Consider the following 15,000-nt stretch of genomic DNA (forward strand, 5'->3'; position numbering starts at 1 on the left):
CTCCCCCCCCTCCCCCCTCCCTGGACCCTCACCCCTCGTCACAACACAGCCCAACCCCTCCCCTCCCCCCCTGTCCCCTCCCCCCTCTCCCCCCTGTAAGAGGCTGAGGTCTGGGAGAAAGCATTGATAACTCTCTCAGACTTCAGTTGAAGGGAGACATGAGATTGCTGAGGACATTGTTACCGGACCACCTTACAGTGGCGGAGGAACAGAGTGGACAATAAGCATTCCTGCTACACAACTATTTTATACTGAGTGTGGTATTATATTGCAGAAGGCCATCATTTTAGTTGATTTAGTGATTTTTTGCAGGAGGCCTAAGGGTTTATTACAGTGTCTCTACATGCGTTTGATCTCTATGGTTTTGGATGTTATTAAAGGCATTAAAATGATTAATCACAGTGGCAGAAGGTGTCCATTACTGCTGAGGACAGTTCTTTATCACACTCACCATAACATCCACTCAGAATCAGGGATCCGACACAGGTCTGGAAAACTCTGGAATAAAATATTGACCAGGCCATGTCTAGACACCATGTCTAACTAAGTTACTAGACACCATGTCTAACTGAGTTACTAGACACCATGTCTAACTGAGTTACTAGACACCATGTCTAACTGAGTTACTAGACACCATGTCTAACTGAGTTACTAGACACCATGTCTAACTGAGTTACTAGACACCATGTCTAACTAAGTTACTAGACACCATGTCTAACTAAGTTACTAGACACCATGTCTAACTGAGTTACTAGACTGGGTTAGAGACCAATGTCTCTTTTTCCAGGGGAGCCCTGCTTACAAAGTGAACAATCAAAAGTACATTCAAAATCAACAACAGCAATTTACAAAATAGAATCAATGAACATGTCCATAGGCTAGGGTTGGTTCTAGATGGGCTAGGGTTGGTTCTAGACAGGGCTAGGGTTGGTTCTAGGTGGGGGTAGGGTTGGTTCTAGATGGGCTAGGGTTGGTTCTAGATGGGGCTAGGGTTGGTTCTAGATGGGGCTAGGGTTGGTTCTAGGCAGGGCTAGGGTTGTTTCTAGACAAGGCTAGGGTTGGTTCTATATGGGGCTAGGGTTGGTTCTAGACGGGGCTAGGGTTGTTTCTAGGCAGGGCTAGTGTTGTTCCTAGATAGGGCTAGGGTTGGCTCTAGGCAGGGCTAGTGTTGTTTCTAGACAGGGCTATGGTTGGTTCTAGATAGGGCTAGGGTTGGCTCTAGGCAGGGCTAGTGTTGTTTCTAGACAGGGCTATGGTTGGTTCTAGACAGGGATAAGGTTGTTTCTTGGCGGGGCTAGGGTTGATTGTAGACCAAAGCGACTTACAACAAATACATTTGTTTAAGTAAGTGAATCATCTGAACATCAGTCATCATAAGTCAAGTAATCAATGCTCAGACCAGGGGCCATTGGCATTGTCGTAATGCCAGAAGCCTTTTTTTTATTATTAAAAAATAGTACGTCCACTGACGCAGTTGTTGTCTGGTGTGTTGAATCTCCTCCCAAACATCCCAGCTGCTGTGTTCTGTAGAGATAGAATGAAACAGAAGATGTTATTGAATTATACAAATAAAGATGTATCTCTCAGACTGTGTATGGAGTAATTGATGTGCATGCAGTGTATAATTACCATCACAGTGCTTAAGATACATTTGAACTTTTAACCTCTTCTGCTGAAAGCCCTATTTGACTAATTTCCCCCTAAAAACCAGACCCAAAGTAACCTGCTTATACCATTAGAAATATGATGATGCAAAAGCAGAATGCCATTTGATAGGTAACACCTTCAAGTGTTGTGTGGATATGCTCTGATGATAGTTCAGAATAACACACTACACATGACAAGGAGATAAAGTCATCAATAATCAAATTAAAGCAGAATTTGGGCCCAATGACGGGCCCGTCCAGCTTCGAACCATTGTGGAATTGCATATCACTTATTTCCATCCGACTGGCGGAACCGTGAAAGGACTACAAATACTGTCACATGGTACGAAGCCCCGGAAATAATGTGTGTGAAGTCTGATGACGGTCCCGGTTCCAGAAGTGTACGGGGTGACAGACGAACTACACAGCCGCTCGGCAGAAAGAAGTATGTTGGGCTCGTCATGTGCTTCTAGAAATAGACCGTTTTATTGCGTCTCATGTACGGTCCGTTCTGCATCGAGTGTCGGCGACGGAAACTGAGACACAAACGTGGAAAACGGCGCTGATGACTCTCGTCCGGACCTCTCCTCCTTCTGGATGGACAAAGACAAGTTCCTTGTGAACGTAAGTAGACTCTAAAATGCAGTTTCGATTACGTTGCTAGTGATTCAGTGTATATTTGTTGTGTGTAATGCGTGTCTATTTCGGAACGGAACGCCCACAGACTATAAACAGACCATGTACAACTACAAACTGACCACAGGCTAGAGTTTTAAAGTGTTACAAAGCGATTGATAAATGATCAATACCTTCAATCCCATACCCTGTGTTGCCAACAGCCCCTGTCTTGCCAACAGTATTTCTTCTCTCCCAGAAGAAATACTGTAGATACTAAAAATGAAAACTCTATTTTCTCTCTCTCTCTCTCATTTCTCTCTCTCTTCCCAGCATGCTCCCTGCTCCTGGTTGGAGATGCAGCAGTTCATTGGTGACCTGATGGTGTCTGGTGGCAGCTCTGGCCAATCAGGAAAGGACCTGGGTCAGACGGAGGCTCTCCGCGTTGCCTGGGAGATGGCGGGGGTTGGGGGGCTGGGGCTCAGAGCTGCCCCTCTAATCCCTCTCCCCCAGACCGGCCCCCCGGCCCAACCTGGCCCGACCCAGACCAGACCCCTGGCCCAGACCAGACCCCTGGCCCAGACCAGACCCCTGGCCCAGGCTAGACTGGTCCAGAACACACCAGGCACTGGCTTCAGCCTGCACCGCCAGTCTGGAGCAGGACAGAGGCCAGGAGAGCTCCGGCCAGCCAGACCTCAGGGTGAGGAGAGAATGGAAGTTTCCTGAAAGCTTTGTAGTACTTAAAGCGGAATTTTACCCTGTAATCCAGTGGATTTGTTGTTTTCATTATTCAATAGTAGACACATTCACAAAAAATCGTGTTTTAAAACAATCTCTGAGTCAAGATATCTCACCTTGAATGCCCTGATCAGTCCTGAGTCAATTCCTACAACTCCCAGGATTCCCCACGCCAGGTCCTTCTGTTGAACATTGGTAGAGCTAATGCCTGCTGCTCTCTGGGAATCTCTGGCGGAGTAGACCAGGGTCAGAGTAGAGCAGGGTCAGAGTCCCGTCTGACGTATTTTAACGCGGTATGAGGCTTTTATAGGAAGTAAACACAGACCTGGTGTTTCTATAGTGATGAGGCAGCTGAGATGGTGCATTATGGATTGACCAGAAATACACAGGAAAATTAATTTTGTGTAAACTTCCCCTTTAACTTCTCCTGCCGACCCAGCTGCGAGATTGAGTAAAACCCACGTTTGCGGGTAACAAAATTCGTTAAATGAAGAACTGTTCTGGTCAAGGAGAGGAGTGGGCCTGGATTCTTTTAAAGAGATAAAGTACTGCTTTAGTTGGGAAGCTTTGGGGAAACACCCCCTCGTTGGTGGAATGAGGAGAGGTTGGGATTCCTCCACGGTGATGTTTCTTCTCCGTACTTTCCTTGACCTCAGCTTTCTGACGACATGTTTACTGTTGTACGTGTTTTGACTGCATGACCTCTGACCTTTCCTTATCCTCTCTTCTCTCTCTCTCACAGCTCAGCACCGCCCCTGCACCTGCCCTGGCTGCCCCTCCTCCTCCTCGTCTTCCTCCACCCCTCCCGTGGGCGCCAATGAGACCAGCAGCACCTCCTCACAGGCAGACCCCAGCCGTCCCGGCCCGGGCCAGAGACAGGACAAAGACATCAGCACCCAGAGGTCCAGCCCTGGTCCAGCCCCCACCTCCACCCCTGCTGCCCCCCCGTCCCCGTCCCTCTGCCCCCTGCCCCCCTGCCCCTGCTGCCAGGCCTGCACACTGCTCCTGGGTCCCCAGCAGGGGTCAGCAGACTCCCCCTTTTGTTCCAAACACGCCACCCACGCCCACTACCACCTCCACCACTGCCCCCTCACCTCCTGCCTCTCCCACCCCCACCCGACCCCGACCCCCTTCCCCTGCCTCTCCTGCCATCGCTCCTTCCCCACCTGCGCCCAGCTCCTCCGCCACCAACAAGCCCACAGCGCACACACCCAGCTGGACGGGGAGGAGGAGGGGGGCGGCGGTGGTAGCGGGACCTCCACGGCCCCCCCTCCAACTCCTCCCCCCTGGCTCCACCCCTGCATGCACTGCCCCGCCTCCTTCCCCCGGCCCTCCCAGCTGCTCCAGCACCAGCGCAGCCAGCATACCCACAAGGCCGCGGGCTTCCTGTGCACCGAGTGTGGGCGGGCCTTCAACTCCCACAGCAACCTCCGCATCCACCTCCACGTTCACACGGGCGCCCGCCCCTATGCCTGCCCCGACTGCGGCAAGAGCTTCAGCCAGTCGGGGGCGCTGAAGATCCACCGCCGGCTCCACACGGGGGAGAGGCCCTACGCCTGCACCTTCTGCGGCCGGGCGTTCCCTCACCTGGCCGGGGTGCGGGCGCACCAGAGGACCCACACGGGCGAGAAGCCCTACCGCTGCCCCCAGTGCGGGAAGAGCTTCAGCCAGTCGGGGGCGCTGAAGATCCACGTGCGGATCCACACCGGGGAGAGGCCGTTCCTCTGTGGTGTATGTGGGAGGGGCTTCTCCAGCCGCTCGGGGATCGCCTTCCATCAGCGGACAGTCCACGGCCAGGGGGGAGGGGGGGCCGCCATCGCCCAGCGAGGAGCTTCGTCCCTGGGTAGTTTAGCTGTGTCGGCCGGGCGGCCCAGAGCCAGTCAGGGGGGGAATGCGTGCGGGGGGCCGGGGAGAGACATCCATGATGTCAGCTCCCGTCTCCCTCCGGCCCCCCCCACGGCCCCCATAGCTGCCCTGTGGCCTGGTCTCCCTGTGAACCCTGACCCCCAGCCCCAGCCCCGGAGAGCAGAGCCAGGCAGGGCCAGTGCCAGGGGGGGGGCAGGGAGGGGGCTGCAGTACGTGTGTGAGGACTGTGGCCTACGCTTCAGAGACGCTCCCTCCAGAAATAAACACCAGATCCTGGAACACTACCCCACCCAGGGGGGAGGCGGGGAGGGAGAGGCACAGAGGGAGAGGGAGGGGGAGGGAGAGGGGGAGGGGGAAGGGGAGAGGGAGAGGGTGGAGGGAGAGAGCGAGCAGATTGATGGAAGTATTTATATGATCTCTCTCTCTGAGTAGGGTTAGGGGGGAAGGAGGGAGGGAGGGAGGGGGGGGGGGGGGGGGCGGGCGGGCTCTAATGAAGAGTCTGAGAATGTCTCAGTGAATGAGATGTTTTGAAATGAATTACGATGTCATGTTAAATGGATTCACACACTGTAGAAGACAGCTTTTCGCTAGGAGTATGACATCATACTGACCTGCAGCTCCCCTCTCTCTCTCTCTCTCTCTCTCTCTCTCTCTCTCTCTCTCTCTCTCTCTCTCTCTCTGTGTGCCTTTGCTGTCTGAGGAGAACATGTATGGATGTATTTATTGTAAATGTGTATTTTCATAAACTGTTGTCATACTTTGGAAAACTGAACCTGTAGCGTCCGTCCTGACACCTGTCGGTCTGAAGAGGAGAGGGATGGACAGCATCAGGGTTGACCAGGAGGATTGACCTGGTGGGCAGAAGCACTGTGGAAACCCACTCTGAAAGGTGTCTGCCATGACTCTGAAAGGTGTCTGCCATGACTCTGAAAGGTGTCTGCCATGACTCTGGGATAGGAGGTGGTGAGGCAGCGGAGTGTGAGACAGAGCTAACACCCAAACCAAAGACACCTGACGAGGGAGGACAAGACGGGCGCACGCTCTCATTCGCTACAACATCGGCGTGACGTCATATCCCAGAGTCTACCTTTAACCCCTTCAGCGCCGAGGGTGAATAAAGTCGCCCAAACTGTCAACATTCTAGAGTGCCAAGGGTGACTTTATTCACCAGAAATGCATCAATGATGATGCCTCATTTTGTAGCCAATCAGAGTGTTGTTGCTTGGTAAACACCACATAAAAACACCTGGCCCTCTAGGTGGTGACTGTTCCGGAACTCTCTGGCAGTTGGTGGGTTAGTGAGATCGTTGTGGACATATTGTCTTTAGCGCCACCTACTGGACATATAGGACCACAGAAATGACATCAATATCATCACTTTGATACTTCGTCTCTGACAAAAGCCCATCTTTTCTAATCTATATTTGTAAAAAGAGAACCATCCATCTGTATTTCTAGGAAGACATCATCGTTGTTCTCTGAAACGTGATGTCATATTCAACTGAAACGTGATGTCATTCAACTCACAGTGTTTATATGAAAAGCATTTTTTATTTGTTGACTAACTGTGTCTAGTGGTTGCATTTTTCTTCATTTTCAGATTACTGTACATCATTCTGAAACATACACATATACAAATACTTAAAGTGTCAAAGTCCTCTGAAAGGTCCAGTTTGTGAACCAACAATAAACAATAATGTTTTAAACAATCAATTCTGTCAAATGTTGTACCGGTGTCTTCACGTTATATTGGGTTCAGGACGGATATGAGCTTGACAGAACTGGATGTTCTGGTTCTGTGAGCCCGTAGGGGAAGCTAATCCAAGCCCATCAGAACCATCTCATTCCGGTTCCATAGATGATTCCATTCCACAGTGGCAGGATTCTGGTTCCATTCTAGAACCTTCTGTGGTGTTTGGAAGGTTCTAGAAGGAGACAGAATGCTTTCATCATCAGAGTGGTTTAGATAGAACACCTCTCTCCACAGACGACCACAGGTGCAGCCCTGGTACATACGACAGCCAATCAGGGGGCTAGTTTGAGCGAGTCTGTTTCCTTCCTGGTTTGAAGTTCCTGTCCGTGTTCAGACTTGTCTACATCCGTGTTGTGTTTCTGTGTTCAGAGGACGTCCTCATATGTGTGCTGTGGTGGGTCGTCAGCGGCCTGGGGTTCCGCGTACAGCGTGCTAGCTGCCCGTGGGCCGTTGGCGTGGAGCGATGGCGTGCAGTAGCCGTTGGACAGCTCTCTGTGGGCGGGGCAGTCGTAGCTGGCCGGGGTCAGCGCTGTCCTCCCAACACCAGGGGGCGCCGGCCCAGGATGGACGTGTTGTGTGTTGTTGTTCTGGAGAACCCCCTGGGTTGCCAGGTTGAGGCTGTGCTGGGTTGCCAGGTTGAGGCTGTGCTGGGTTGCCAGGTTGGGCTCCGGGGGCAGGTCGGTGAAGGGGGTGGCGTACTCTGGCTCGGGGGGGAGGGGCTGGGCGTACTGCGGCGCCCCCCCGGGTGTGTGGTAGAGGTGGAAGGAGAAGGGGGCGGTGTAACCCTCTTCCAGCACCGGCCGGAAGGTAGAACCCAGCTTCTGACCCGTGGAGAGAACCTTAGGCTGGGCGTAGTCTGGAACACACACACACACACACACACACACACACACACACACACACACACACACACACACATCAACACATCAACACAGGAGAGAGGGAGGGAGGGAGGGGGGGGGGCTTTGTGGACGGAGGCTGACTGGACCCCAACAATGGCCTCTGTCTGGGGGGGAGGCCAACTAGGGTGGGGAGGTGTGAGAGAGAGAGTGTGTGTGTGTGTGTGTGTATGTGTGTGTGTGTGTATGTGTCTGTATGTGTGTGTGTCTGTATGCGAGTGTGAGTGTGTGTGTGTGTACTGGGGGGCTCAGAGGGGGAGCTATTTTAATTACACAGACTTGAGAGAGAGAGAGAGAGGGGGAGAGAGAGAGAGAGAGGGAGAGGGAGGGAGGGAGAGAGAGAGAGAGAGAGAGAGGGAGGGAGGGAGGGAGGGAGAGGGAGAGGGAGAGAGAGAGGGAGAGGGAGGGAGGGAGAGAAAGAGAGGCTGTGATTGTCTCAGCAATGCTCTGACCCTCAGCCCTGATTATCACTGGGCCTCTCTGTCTAGGCCGCCGCATATGGGGGGACGGGGGGGATGAGGGGGGGTCTCTTCTCTGGCATGAGTGGACTTTCTCCAGCACCAATTAAAGGGTCTCTTTCAGAGCAACTCTGGACCAGAGAAGGAATGTCTCTGCTGCAGCCTGGGGAGGAATGGAGGGAGGAGGGAGGAGGGGAGGGAGGAGGGAGGAGGAGGGGAGGAATGGAGGGAGGAGGGGAGGGAGGAGGAGGGAGGAGGAATGGAGGGAGGAGGGAGGAGGAGGGGAGGGAGGAGGAGGGGAGGAATGGAGGGAGGAGGGGAGGAATGGACAGACCAACGGAGGAGGGAGGAGAGGAATGGACAGATCACGGAGTTAGGCAGGGTTAGTGTTAGGCAGGGTTAGGGTTAGGCATGGTCTTACCATTGAGAGGGGGGTTAGGCAGGGTTAGGGTTAGGCAGGGTTAGGGTTAGGCAGGGTCTTACCATTGAGAGGGGGGTTAGGCAGGGTTAGGGTTAGGCAGGGTTAGGGTTAGGCAGGGTCTTACCATTGAGAGGGGGGTTAGGCAGGGTTAGGGTTAGGCAGGGTCTTACCATTGAGAGGGGGGTTAGGCAGGGCGTCATGGACACTCCTCTGCAGAGGGTAAGAGATCATCTCTGGCTGGGAGCAGGGGAGGGGCTTCAGAACCTGGACACTCTGACAGCCAGCTGGACGGACACACGCACACACACACACACACACACACACACACACACACACACACACACACACACACACACACACACAGTCAGAGGAGTGTGTATGTGTGTGTGTGTGTGTGTGTGTGTGTGTGTGTATGTGTGTGTGTGTGTGTGTGAGTGTGAGTGTGTGTGAGTGTGTGTAGAATGACAGAGGAGAGGAGAATGATGGAGTCAGACTGTACCTTCAGCTCCAGAGTACTTCTTCAGAAGCTCCGCCTTCTTCCTGAAGAGAGAAGGAGATCCGTTTTAAACTCTTTAACTCTTTTTCTTGTTGTTTTTCCTGACTGTGTTTTCCTGACTGTGTTTTCCTGACTGTGTTTTTCCTGACTGTGTTTTTCCTGACTGTGTTTTCCTGACTGTGCTTCTGTTAGGATTAGCTTTTTATTCATCTCTCTACTCTTGTTCTCTCCATGGATCGTAGGCTCTTTGAGTACTGAGAAAAGCGCCATACAAAATAAATGCATTATTATGATGATGATGATGACGATTATTATTATTATTTTTTTTAAATTATTATTATTATTATAATAGTCAGCCAACAGCATCTGATCATGACAGGGCATCTTCACACAAGAACTGTGATGTCACAATAACATTTGTTGGCAGAGACAACAGAAGGATACAGTGTTTATAGTCTAGTCTCTGAGGGGCTTTACACACGACAGGGCTGATCTGGACCGTACTGTGCTAGGGCCGATCTGGACAGTACTGTGCTAGGGCTGATCTGGACCGTACTGTGCTAGGGCTGATCTGGACCGTACTGTGTTAGGGCCGATCTGGACAGTACTGTGCTAGGGCTGATCTGGACCGTACTGTGCTAGGGCCGATCTGGACCGTACTGTGCTAGGGCTGATCTGGACCGTACGGTGCTAGGGCTGATCTGGACCGTACTGTGCTAGGGCTGATCTGGACCGTACTGTGCTAGGGCTGATCTGGACCGTACTGTGCTAGGGCTGATCTGGACTGTACTGTTTGTTTTGAGCCAATGAAGTCCACCTCGCTTCAGGCTGGACACTTTGAGGAGAACAGGGCCGTCCAATTACATCAAACCTCATGTATCACCATTTTCATTTAACTTATTAAACCGACGTAAGTGTCCTGACTGAACTACGGATGGGAAACCAGGCCTAACCAGACCTAAACAGGCCTAACCAGGCTTAACCAGGCCTAACCAGGCTTAACCATACCTAGCCAGACATAACCAGGCCTAACCAGACATAACCAGACCTAACCCGGCCTAACCAGACATAACCAGGCCTAACCAGACATAACCAGACCTAACCAGGCCTAACCAGACATAACCAGACCTAACCCGGCCTAACCAGACATAACCAGGCCTAACCAGACTTAACCAGGCCTAGTTGGGCTCTGTGGGTTGAACGAGGGTTGAGTGTTCCGGTACCTTCTCTTCCACCAGACTCCAGCCAATAGGAAGCTCACACACAGCACCAGCCCCAAGACCACGCCCACCGCCGCTATCATTGGCTGGCTGGAGCCTGCAGGGGCACAGGAAGGGGGCCGGGGCGGAGTCAGACCAAACATGAAGGACTTATGGAACATACATTGAGGATACATAGAGACTACATAGAGGAGACATAGAGACTACATAGAGGAGACATAGAGACTACAGAGACTACATAGAGACTACATAGAGACTACATAGAGGAGACATAGAGACTACATAGAGACTACATAGAGACTACATAGAGGAGACAGAAACTACATAGAGACTACATAGAGGAGACATAGAGACTACAGAGACTACATAGAGACTACATAGAGGAGACATAGAGACTACAGAGACTACATAGAGGAGACATAGAGACTACATAGAGACTACATAGAGGAGACATAGAGACTACAGAGACTACATAGAGGAGACATAGAGACTACATAGAGACTACATAGAGGAGACATAGAGACTACAGAGACTACATAGAGACTACATAGAGGAGACATAGAGACTACATAGAGGAGTCATAGAGACTACAGAGACTACATAGAGGAGACATAGAGACTACATAGAGGAGTCATAGAGACTACAGAGACTACATAGAGACTACATAGAGGAGACATAGAGACTACAGAGACTACATAGAGACTACAGAGACTACATAGAGACTACAACTAATGAACATGATGAGTGGTCTGTACTCTGGCTGGAGCCTTTGATGATGACGGGCCCCAGGGTGGGAGCTGGGTCAGTCTGCACCGTGGTCCTGATGTCAACCTTCAGGGACGGAGAGCCTAGAGAGAGGGAGGGAGGGAGGGAGGGAGGGAGGGAGGAGTATTAGAATAGCATCCAGTACACACCACCTCCTGTCTCTGTTGTTGTCTCCTCCCACAATGCAACACCAGGCTGGGAGGCGGGGTGGGGGAGGGGCCTGGGATGGAGTCTTACCTCCTTCAGAGTGGGGGAGGGGCCTAGGGGAGGGGGTGGAGTCTTACCTCCTGCAGGGCATGGGCGGGGGAGAGGCCTGGGGGAGGGGGCGGAGTATTACCTCCTGCAGGGCGGGGGAGGGGCCTAGGGGAGGGGGTGGAGTCTTACCTCCTGCATGGCGTGGGCGGGGGAGAGGCCTGGGGGAGGGACAGCCCAGCACCTGGACATGGGCAGCGGCTCTGAGGTGCCAGCTGATAGGCTGCAGGCGCAGGAACCTGGCGACCACCGCAGGAAACAGACTGTTCAGGACACGCCCCTCCGACTGGGCCACGAACACCTGACAACACGATCAGTCAATCAATAGATCAATCAATAGATCAATCAATAGATCAATCTACTTAATTTGGCATTGAGGGAAATCAGTTATGCAGCATATTCACATTAAGCACATAAAACACAGACACACACACACACACACACTAAACCTTCATGTGTACCTTCCTGTCTTTGCTGAGGGCAGGTTTGTAGACCTTCCAGGTCTTTCTGTCTTTGCTGAACAGCAGAACATAGGATTCTATGTAGAACTCAGCTGTTCCTCTGGTTCTGATACCTGAGATGGAAACACAATACTGTCACACTCCACAACCTGGGAACTAGGGTTCTAACAGAACTCAGGTGTTAACTAGAACCTACAGTAGGGTTCTAATAGAACTCAGGTGTTAACTAGAACCTACAGTAGGGTTCTAACAGAACTCAGGTTGTCAGCGCTTCGGAACACTTTCTGGAAAACACCTTCAGGGGGATGTTTCGGGACGTTGCCTTAGCAACAGCTTAGCAACAGCTAGAGAATGGTGGGATGGTTGACTGAGTTGATGCGTGTTCTGAGAACAGTCCATGTGGTTTCAACCGGGTCAGTGCGTTTGACTATTATGGTAGTGAGGACCATGTGGATGTCCAACCCCTCCCTAGCAAATGACAAGAGGTGCAAACCAGACCTGGGTTCAAATACTATTTAAAATCATTTCAAAGTACTCTGAGTACCTGGTGCAATGGAACCAATGGACTAGTCCCCAAAAGTGCAAACCCCGCCCACCTGGCACTCTAGGAAGTCTCAAAGCAAATGCTAAAGTTTGGACCCGGGGGGGGGACGGGGGACGGGTAGGGTTAACCCACCTGTGACGGTGCTTCTGTCTGCCAGCTCCAGCTCCACCCAGGGCTCCAGGTCAGAACTGTCTGATACCCAGGGGAGGAACTGTCCCTCAGTGCCTCTGTTCCCTGGGGACCACAATACCCGCTGCCCCAGACTGTCCACTCTCTCCCACACAGACGACGCATTGAAGCCAGACACAGTCAGCTCACTGTTACACTCTGGAGGGGAGGAGAGGAGAGAGGGAGGAGAGGAGAGGAGGGGCAAGAGGAGAAGAGAAGAGAGAGGGAGGAGAGAAGAGGAGAGGAGACGAGAGGAGAGGGGAGGAGGAGAGAGGAGGGTATAGTAGAGGAGAGGAGAGGAGAGGAGAGGAGAGGAGGGTATAGGAGAGGGGAGAAGAGGAGGGTAGAGGAGAGGAGAGGAGAGGGCAGGGGAGGAGAGGGGAGGAGAGGGGAGGAGGAGAGAGGAGGGTAGAGGAGAGGAGAGGAGAGGGCAGGGGAGGAGAGGGGAGGGTATAGTAAACCTAGCAGGCCATATCTAGCAGCAACGTTGAGACATTAATGACCTCTGGGCACCAATCAGGTCCTCACCTCTGCTGAAGATCAGCTTCTTCTCAGACAGAGAGCCCCTGTCAACACACACCAACACAGAGTTAGTTAGGGTTAGTTAGTTAGTTAGGGTTAGTTAGTTAGGGTTAGTTAGTTAGGGTTAGTTAGTTAGGGTTAGTTAGTTAGGGTTAGTTATCCTCCTGAACCTCCAACATAGAGTTAGTTAGTTAGGGTTAGTTAGTTAGGGTTAGTTATCCTCCTGAACCTCCAACATGGAGTTAGTTAGAGTTAGTTAGTTAGGGTTAGTTAGTTAAGGTTAGTTAATTAGGGTTAGTTAGTTAGGGTTAGTTAATTAGGGTTAGTTAGTTAGGGTTAGTTACTTAGTTAGTTAATTAGTTAGTTAGTTAGTTACTTAGTTAGGGTTAGTTAGTTAGTTAATTAGGGTTAGTTAGTTTGGGTTACTTAGTTAATTAGTTAGTTAGTTATTTACTTAGTTAGGGTTAGTTAGTTAGTTAGTTAATTAGGGTTAGTTAGTTTGGGTTACTTAGTTAGTTAGGGTTAATTATCCTCATGATGCTCCCAGGATGTTTCTGATGCTTTCATGTTTTTATTGACTTTGAAACATCTCAATGCATCACTTCTAATCTGTTCTTTTCTGTTATCTTTTGTTCTATTATCTTCTAATCTGTTCTATTCTATTCTAATCTATATGAGAGATAGATCAGTATAGCATAGATATAGAACAGACTAGAGCGTAAATTTGTATTATATAGAGATAGATCAGAGAGATCAGTATAGCATAGATATAGAACAGACTAGAGCGTACATTTGTATTATATACAGATAGATCAGATAGATCAGTATAGCATAGATATAGAACAGACTAGAGTGTACATTTGTATTATATAGAGATAGATCAGAGAGATCTGTAGACGAGATATAGAACAGACTAGAGCGTACATTTGTATTATATAGAGATAGATCAGAGAGATCTGTAGACTAGATATAGAACAGACTAGAGCGTACATTTGTATTATATAGAGATAGATCAGAGAGATCTGTAGACTAGATATGGAACAGACTAGAGCGTACATCTTGGACAGGATGCCGTTGGCGAAGCTGGACTCGTAGAGCGTGAGGCTCCGCCCCCTGGTCACAGTGATCCGCCCCCCGAGGTGGTCTGAGACCGCCCCCGCGTGGACTGCAGCCTTACACAGCACTGATGTCTGGGGGGAGGGGGGGAGAGAAAGAAAGAGAGCAACCTGTTACCTACCTGTTACCTACCTGTACCTACCTGTACCTACCTGTTACCTACCTGTAACCTACCTGTTACCTACCTGTTACCTACCTGTTACCTACCTGTTACCTACCTGTACCTACCTGTACCTACCTGTTACCTACCTGTAACCTACCTGTTACCTACCTGTTACCTACCTGTTACCTACCTGTTACCTACCTGTAACCTACCTGTTACCTACCTGTAACCTACCTGTAACCTACCTGTTACCTACCTGTTACCTACCTGTTACCTACCTGTTACCTACCTGTTACCTACCTGTAACCTACCTGTTACCTACCTGTTACCTACCTGTTACCTACCTGTAACCTACCTGTTACCTACCTGTTACCTACCTGTTACCTACCTGTTACCTACCTGTAACCTACCTGTTACCTACCTGTTACCTACCTGTAACCTACCTGTAACCTACCTGTTACCTACCTGTAACCTACCTGTTACCTACCTTTACCTACCTGTAACCTACCTGTTACCTACCTGTAACCTACCTGTAACCTACCTGTTACCTACCTGTAACCTACCTGTAACCTACCTGTAACCTACCTGTTACCTACCTGTTACCTACCTGTTACCTACCTGTTACCTACCTGTAACCTACCTGTTACCTACCTGTTACCTACCTGTGTGTTTGAATAAACATTTGACATGACTGTTTTACGACCCTGAACCCTCCACTAGACCACTCCTGTCACTCTACTAGTTTACCGAGGGAGGGGTCTACCCCCCCATGTTATTCATGCTACCATTACTACTGCCCATTACTGATGCTACTGCAATAATTATCAGTGATACTGCTATTAAGATCATTATCATCATTATCACAAAAGTTAATCATCATTATCAACATTATCAAAGAAGTTGAACATAATGATCATAGAAGTTTCTCATCATTATGAACATGACCACGACTCACGT

The 15,000-nt window shown here is 50.5% G+C and overlaps 2 protein-coding genes across 2 annotated transcripts in view; one reads left to right on the top strand and one right to left on the bottom strand.

Annotated features, from left to right (window-relative positions):
* Positions 1-2,065: 2,065 nt before the first annotated feature.
* Positions 2,066-5,932, top strand: LOC310810701 (uncharacterized protein; the record flags this gene model as incomplete). The annotated part of the gene is made up of 4 exons (XM_083678548.1): positions 2,066-2,270; positions 2,595-2,961; positions 3,742-5,180; positions 5,777-5,932. Exons 1-4 carry the CDS (start codon positions 2,244-2,246, stop codon positions 5,930-5,932), a joined length of 1,989 nt encoding a protein of 662 aa, XP_083534674.1. The 5' UTR covers positions 2,066-2,243.
* Positions 5,372-15,000, bottom strand: part of LOC310810355 (discoidin, CUB and LCCL domain-containing protein 1) — a 21,166-nt gene continuing 11,537 nt past the window's right edge. Inside the window, exons 5-15 of the mRNA XM_083678074.1 lie at positions 14,999-15,000; positions 13,881-14,014; positions 12,831-12,868; positions 12,267-12,461; positions 11,591-11,703; positions 11,262-11,430; positions 10,868-10,960; positions 10,116-10,209; positions 8,896-8,936; positions 8,567-8,680; positions 5,372-7,474 (exon numbers count right to left, since the gene is read on the bottom strand). The exon at positions 14,999-15,000 is cut by the window's right edge and continues 71 nt beyond it. Coding sequence (XP_083534200.1) covers positions 6,984-7,474; positions 8,567-8,680; positions 8,896-8,936; positions 10,116-10,209; positions 10,868-10,960; positions 11,262-11,430; positions 11,591-11,703; positions 12,267-12,461; positions 12,831-12,868; positions 13,881-14,014; positions 14,999-15,000 — 1,484 coding nt within the window. The 3' untranslated portion in view covers positions 5,372-6,983. The remainder of the gene's footprint in view (positions 7,475-8,566; positions 8,681-8,895; positions 8,937-10,115; positions 10,210-10,867; positions 10,961-11,261; positions 11,431-11,590; positions 11,704-12,266; positions 12,462-12,830; positions 12,869-13,880; positions 14,015-14,998) is intronic.

This window comes from Argentina silus (assembly GCF_951799395.1).
Source record: "Argentina silus genome assembly, chromosome: 10".
In the NCBI taxonomy this organism is placed as follows: Eukaryota; Metazoa; Chordata; class Actinopteri; order Argentiniformes; family Argentinidae; genus Argentina; species Argentina silus.